At 40.6% G+C, this 7,203-nt stretch overlaps 1 protein-coding gene across 2 annotated transcripts in view; it reads left to right on the top strand.

The window, feature by feature from the left end:
- The first annotated feature begins 207 nt into the window (after window positions 1–207).
- The window catches only part of FAM91A1 (family with sequence similarity 91 member A1), a 28,078-nt gene continuing 21,082 nt past the window's right edge, over window positions 208–7,203 (top strand). For both annotated transcript variants that reach the window (XM_042785924.1, XM_042785923.1), the window contains exons 1-6: window positions 208–366; window positions 2,163–2,247; window positions 2,968–3,119; window positions 4,015–4,072; window positions 5,752–5,819; window positions 7,072–7,185. In XM_042785924.1, coding sequence (XP_042641858.1) covers window positions 295–366; window positions 2,163–2,247; window positions 2,968–3,119; window positions 4,015–4,072; window positions 5,752–5,819; window positions 7,072–7,185 — 549 coding nt within the window. In that variant the 5' untranslated portion in view covers window positions 208–294. The remainder of the gene's footprint in view (window positions 367–2,162; window positions 2,248–2,967; window positions 3,120–4,014; window positions 4,073–5,751; window positions 5,820–7,071; window positions 7,186–7,203) is intronic.

The raw sequence follows: 7,203 nt of genomic DNA, 5'->3' as shown, positions 1-7,203 counted from the left end.
TAACGGGGGCGTTTTGCCCTCGGCTCCGCTCCCAAATCTGCGCGGGTTCACGGAAGGCGAGGGGGAGCCGAGGGGAGTGAAACCCTCGACGGAGCACCCCGCCCACGGCCGTGCGCATGCGCAGCCCCGCCCCGCCCGCGGACGTCTCCCGGGCCGACCACCGCCTCTCTCCCCGCCCCGGCGGAAGTGACGCGTACAGAGGGGCGGCAAGGCGGAAGCGGCGGCCGGTGGGCGGGAGCGCCTCCGGGCGGCGGGCCCCCGCGGCGCGGCCCGGCCCGCGCTGCTCCGGTCGCCATGAACATCGACGTGGAGTTCCACATTCGTCACAACTACCCCTGGGCCCGGCTGCCGGCCAGCGTCAAGCAGGTACCGGCGGGCGGGCTGCCGAGCTCGGGAAGCGGTGAGAGGGAGAGTGCTAGGCGGAGGGCGTGGAGGCGTCGAGGCTCAGCCCTCACTGCCCCGGGGGAAGGCAGGCGGCCCGGGACACGGGGTGCCTACCTGGGGAGGGAGGTGTCGGGCTGTGGGGAGATAGGGGCGCGGGTGTGGGTTTTTTTGTGGGGAGGGGGGCAGTGTGGGAGAGGCGGGGGAGGGAACGTGTGTCTCAAGGGGGAGAATGGGATGTGAGGGTGGTGTGGGGTCTGTATGTGAGGAGTGGGGGATGTATGTCTATGTTTGGGGGGGCCCCTGTGAGGAGAGGTTGGTGAAGGGGTGGTTTGGGGTCTCTGTGGGCAGAGGGAGGTGTGGAGGTCCTCTCCCAGCTTGTGCAGACGCCAGACCAGCTGAGAGGGGAATCCCTCACGCAGCCCATGAGTAGTGCGAGCCGAACCAGGACAGGTGTCATCGGAGACCTGTGCAGATCTGTGTTTCAGTAGCCAGGGAGCTGATGCAGTGAGTGGCTCGAGTCAAAAGAAAACCTCATGAAATTTTGATTTGCTGAATTTAATGGGCCTCTGATAGCAGAGGGGAGGCATTGTGTCAAGTCGAGAGGAGGTTCTCATCTGCAAAGTCTTATGCTGCTTGAAAGCACGTGTTGTTAAACAGTTCCTGCCCTTGCACAAAGGAAGGATGAAGAGGATGAGCAGTGGCTGCAGGCCCTGAGTGATTAAATTCCTTGAGTTGGAGCTTTCAGGAGCTGTAAGAAGGGCATGGATGATGATTTTTCTTTACCTGTCTACCCGAGTGCCATACTGTTGGCTGTGTGATTCAGGATAGAAAATATACCAGTATTTAATGCATTATTTATTTTCATGTAACTTCTAGAATACTGTTTTGTTTACTTTAGTGTTAAAATACTCCTTAGTATTTTTATGCTTTGAACGAATACTTGGATCCCTCCTGGGCTATTTAAACATTTATGGACCTTTTCTGTGATACCAGGTGTTTCTTTTCTAATGCTTGATTCTGCAGTATGTGGGTAACTTGTTTATCCCTTATATGCAGTAAACTATGTCTTTTATCCAAGGATTTTTTTTAATATAAGCATCAATGAGGGAACCAGGAGAGGGGGGAAAAAACCCACCCAGCTCACTTGTTGCAATTGCAGAGTAGAAGAATTTTAAGGGAGCTGTTTTTGAAATAAGGCATTTAAAGCATCAACCAAAGTTATTTTTTTATCTTCCTTCATGCTGTGCTTACGCCTTAATCTTGTGACCTAAAATCACTTGATTGCTTTGCTTGTGTGAAGCTACAACTTGAGCTGTTTCATTATTATTTTTTTTTGCATTATAAACTTAGAGTGCAGCAGTTGAAGCATCACATGTCATTCACCACGCTTGGTTTATGCTACGCTAGTTCTGGGTAATTCTTCAAGGCTGCAAGACCCTGAATGCTTGATAAAATGCTTGATACTTTGTGTCTTCTAAAATACAGTTTAAAACCTTTGATTTGAGAATTAGATGCTCTCTTTTTTTTTTTTTTATAAGAATGGTATTAGGAAAGAAACTAAAGATTATTGCTTAAATTTGCATCCTGTATAGAGAGACCTATTTAACTAAAGATACTTTTGACCTCATACAGAGACTAAAGATACTATCACTGCATTGAACTGGGGGGACTACCTGAGTAATGACAACTGCTTGCATATATTTATTCTTAAGGTGCTGCAGTGGTTTAACTAAAAGGGGTTTTGTGCATGTCGGCTAAAAGCCCTTTATGTTTTCAAGGGTCTTGGAAACTCTCAGAGGGAATATGAAAGACAGGTCGTACTCTACAGCATTCGCAATCAGTTACGATACCGGAATAACTTAGGTGAGTAAAGAAGCTAAGTAACTTTTAATTGCTACCTGATTCTTCTGTGTGGAAGCTTATCTTTACTGTAAAAATGCAAGAACTAACCCTGCTCAAAAGTCCCTCCTTCCCTGAAAAGAAATACTTTTAAAAGATAAAACAAAAGTCAAGACTTTTCTTGATGAGTCTATTTGGCAGCTTTTCTAGTGAAGCACACTTTAATGTTACTGAGTTGGCAGATGGAACTTCTTGCTGTAGGTATGCTGCCCTTTTTCAAGAAATGTAGATGTTAAGAGGGGATTTGACTAGTAAAATAAAACCTGTCACTAGATGAGATGCAGAGAGTGGATCTGACTCACATGAGCTGTTGGCTATGACTTGTTTGCAGGCTTTCAATTTATTTTGCATTGACTGCATGCATTTGTCTTCCCAAAGTAGATAATAGTTTCACTCATTAAAAGATAATTTCCTACAGCCTGTGTGAGTTCTGTCCTAATGGGCCATTTCCTGGTAAACTGTAAAATATATCTGCTCTGTTCTAATGTCATCCTTAAAGGCTCTGTGAGTACTTGTATGGTATGTAGAAATCCTTAGGTACTGAATGCCCTGCACCACTCATTTATTTTGTTCTTAGTTTTATGTCAATTGCCATTATACTATTTTTAATCCTTTTGTTGTAGCACTTTTTTTAAAAAAACGAACATAATAGAACAGTGTAACTTTTTTTCCCTCCCCTTGTAGTTAAGCATGTCAAGAAAGATGAACGTAAATATTATGAGGATCTGTTAAAATACAGTCGAGATCATCTCATGTTGTACCCTTATCATTTGTCTGACATCATGGTGAAAGGTCTGAGGGTAACACCATTTTCCTATTACACGGGTATAATGGAGGTGAGTACAAAACTACTGTGAGATGATGATGTTTTCTGTCCTAGAGATGTTGGCAGTGGCCCTGTAATGCGTACAAGGCAGTGTCACATAGTTGGTTTGGGTTTGGGTAGGGTCTACTAACAAGTAAGGAAATGGTAAGGAAAGCTTCTAGAGAACTACTTGTACCTGCAGTTTTTTCCCTTCTGTCCTCCTTAGTCTTTCAAGAGCTGAACTTTGCCATGTGGAGCTAGGGTGAGACTGCTCAGAGGCCAGTCTTTTTCTTTTGAGGTTTGAGATTTGTTATTCTTCACTTCAAACTGTAAAAGACAGACATCATTCTGTTTAATAAAACAAAGAAAATTACCATTTTTAAAAAACAGCACATTTGAATGGTTATTTTACTTCTTTGTTCTTTTTCAAAAGGACACTTAACCATATTAGAAGCTTTTTCAAAAGCTCAAGGCAGATTCTTTATGAGAACAAAGATGGTTCTGTTTTTTGTCAGCACTCTGGCAACCTTCTTTTATTTTCATTGGATATCAGAAGTGCTTTTCTTATTTTGTGTATAGTGATTCCGGACATAGTGGATTAGTTGTTAGCTAATTCTGTTATTACCGCTAGCAATTCCATGTGCTGGTTTTTTTTTGTAAAGTTATACGGGATTTTGTTTATTATTCTTTCAGTCAGCATTTATCTTTGTAAAACTGACTAAACAAAAGACTATTTTTTTGTGTGTTTAACTTACTGTGTAATGATTAAGCAAGTAATTGGCAAGTTTGATAAGGTAACTAACTTTAATAGATTTGTTTTGATTTCATTTTGTTTTTTTAAAAAAAAAAGGGCAGGCAGAATTTGAGACCTGCTTCTCTGAAACAATGACTTTCTTATTGGAACTAAATTTTCTTGTCTTTTTAAGGATATAATGAACAGTGAAAAAAGCTATGATTCATTACCCAACTTCACTGCTGCTGACTGTAAGTATTACCTAGTTGCATTACTGCTTTCAAGGAATTGGTAATAAGGAGCTTCTGAAAACAGACTTGTGGGCATCTGTTCAGCATGTGAATGAAGGTGTAGAAGCATTTAAATAGTGATATTAAGGCACATGTGGTCCCCATACAGAGTTCTGCCCGTATAGTCAGCACTGGAATGGGGCTAGTTTGAGTACAGATAGGCACATGCAAAACCTTGTGCAGCTTCTGTCCTTGCTTGTATTGCATTCGTGTTTGCTTGGACTTCTGGATGGAAAGTCTTACTGGCTGTTGTGCATCAGCAAGCTGAGCTGCTGGTCCTTTTCTGGCATGTTTTTTGGCATGTGTTGGACAGAAAGCTTTAGCAAGACACTGAAAGGCTCTTGACGCTTCTGTGAATTACCTTCAGTGTGGATTGAGGGATGATGTACCAGAAAAAGAGAGAGGAGAATCTGGTATTTTTTGACACTCCGGGATGTGCAAGATGTTTTATTCTGCTTTCTGTTAGACTGCTGTGGGTATGGAGTGAGGAGATTAGGAAGGCAAAAACATTGAACCTGGTGGAGGAGAACAGGGTGAGAGCAGTAGCCTACTGATAAGTCTTACAGAGAAAAATGTAAACTGCTGGTATAGTGAGAGTGTTAATCAAACCTGCCACTAAGAAATTTATAGCTGAGGACTTAATTCCTCACCTTTGATATGAATTTATAAAATTCTCTTCAAGGATAGTGTGTAGTCAGGTGAGGAACCTGGAGCTGTTGAAAACAGTTGTGTTTTGTTTTGTTATTAAAGGATACTGTCAGTTAACTGTACTAATTTGCTCACACTGGGGAAACAGATAAGGAAAAACTGTGTACCTCAGCACCATGTAGCTTGTTGGAAATCTAGTGTTAGTCAGGAATATGAAGAGAGGAAAGGCTTCCCTGTTTTTTGTTCCACACCCCAAAGCCCCTCTCCCCTGTCCCCCTCCTGAGTAATTCTGTTATTTTAGCAGCAGCTGCAGGTTGGTGATTGCAGTATAATTAAGTTAAACACCTTTATTAATGTTTTATCATAAAAACTAGTGTCATGCTAGAAAGTTGAAGTTAAAACTAAGACAGAACATGGGTTAAAACTAACAAGTAGTTTTCCAGCATCTTTTCATAGTACCTTAACGATTGAAGGCTAGAGATGATAGAATTAAATTTTGATTCACTTTAGCTCAACTATGTTGTAATCATCTTCCTTAGAGGCTTATGTGGCTTTTTGTGCTCTAATTCTTAGTTCAGAGTTTTAATCTAGTGCGTGGTGTGGGCTTGGTTAGGGGGAAGAAAAACTATCAACCAAAACCTGGTACAACTCCAGTCCTGCTAATCCGAAGCATAATTATTACTTGTTGATGTGAATATAGGGGAGAGAAAGGGGTTGGATTATTCCCTGCTACCATGGGAGTTGAGTGATGTGGGATTTTTTTTTTTTTTCCACATGTACAGGGTAAACAAATGGGGATGGATTCTGGTTTTAAATGCACATGGTTCTCTGTCAAATTCAGTTAGAACTGAATTTAGCTTCTGTAACTATTATTTTGGCAAGAAAGACTAATTAAAAATATCACAGAAGTAGGTCTGATTCTTTGAAGAATGTTTTATGTATCTGCAGCTTAAACCTGTCTTAAGAGAAGTAAAACCTTACTTATTTTTCAGGTTTAAGACTTCTTGGTATAGGAAGAAATCAGTATATAGATCTAATGAACCAATGTAGGTCTTCAAAAGTAAGTTTGTCTTCAATTTCCCCTCTTTCCTTCTCCCTTCCCTCCTGTATTTATTTCATAGAAAATGAATAGATTAATTTCATGGGCCTGGTTAGTTTAATAGTGTCACTAATTGAGAATGACATAGTATATTGCTAATTATGTTGTTTTCTGAAGTTAATAAAGAGCTTTTAAATTTAAAATCAAAGTATACTAACGTATACTCAGTGCTACGTTTGTTTTTGGTTGTGTGTGTGTGGTTGTTTGTTTTCTTTTTTTTAAATCGCATATTTTCAGAGCTATATTTACTATATGGCATCAGATAACTCATGTCTTCTGGCCAGTATAAACATGGGATAAAGATACTGGTTCTGGAAGAATTATTCCATGTTTGTATGAGTGCAGTTGCGACTGGAGTTTGTTCTGAGACAGTACTCTGTCTAGGTGTAAATTTTTGTAGTATGTATATTTTCCTTGATGGCAATGGTGATGAGTGAACAGGCATCCTTGCACGTGAACAGCACATGTGGAAAACATTGTTATGACTGTTGATAGAAGTAGAACCCTTAGTTTGCAACAGTTCCTTTCTTCAGGAAACTTGTAAGTGCTCTTGCAGTATCTTCACAGTATTCCTTCAACCAAAAGTGTGCTTACCAAAATATGAAGTTGATAGTGAACCAAAAAGTAATGGCTTTGCAGCTGAAGAGAAGCTATTTAGGTCTATAAATAAACAGTAACCTCTTTTTTTTTTTTTCTTGGACTGATATTCACTGTACTTTTTAGCACTATGCCCATTGAGAATGTGGGGTACTTTGTCCTTTAAAGTAAATAAAGTACGTTCCTAAAATTCTATTTTTGACATCATTGATCTTCTTTAAAATACCCTATTTGTATACTTTGTTTGCTGTGCTCTCTTACTGGTTCAGAGTGGAAAATGTCACAAATAGTTTAAATTTGGACTTGATCCTAGTGTGTTTGAATTGTGTGGTTTTTTAACTAGTGACACACACAATATGGATCAAAATACGGGTTTATGGGAAGACTTAACAGTATCAGATGGAAAGAATTATTTTCCTTCCTATTTTCGTGTGATTTGAGAGAGGAGGGAAACTTACTAAATTATGAGGCTAATAGTATTTGTTTGTGTCCAGTCTGTGAATATAATGTACCTAAAAATGAATTTTTGTAAAAATCAGTTTATGTAAAGGTAAATGTGTCTCTGCACATGTGAAGTGCTCTTTATTACTATCTCAAATGGACTGTACCACTGCAGAAATTTTTCAGAAGGAAAACTGCCCATGATCTGTTACCTGTGAAACCTGTGGAGATTTCCATAGAAGCGTGGTGGGTCGTGCAGTCTGGCTACATCACTGAGGATGACATCAAGGTATTTTAATATGGATTG

The sequence above is a fragment of the Tyto alba genome, unplaced genomic scaffold (assembly GCF_018691265.1).
Source record: "Tyto alba isolate M040663 unplaced genomic scaffold, T.alba_DEE_v4.0 Super-Scaffold_9, whole genome shotgun sequence".
Lineage (NCBI taxonomy): Eukaryota > Metazoa > Chordata > Aves > Strigiformes > Tytonidae > Tyto > Tyto alba.
This window is presented reverse-complemented; position numbering and strand designations above follow the sequence as displayed.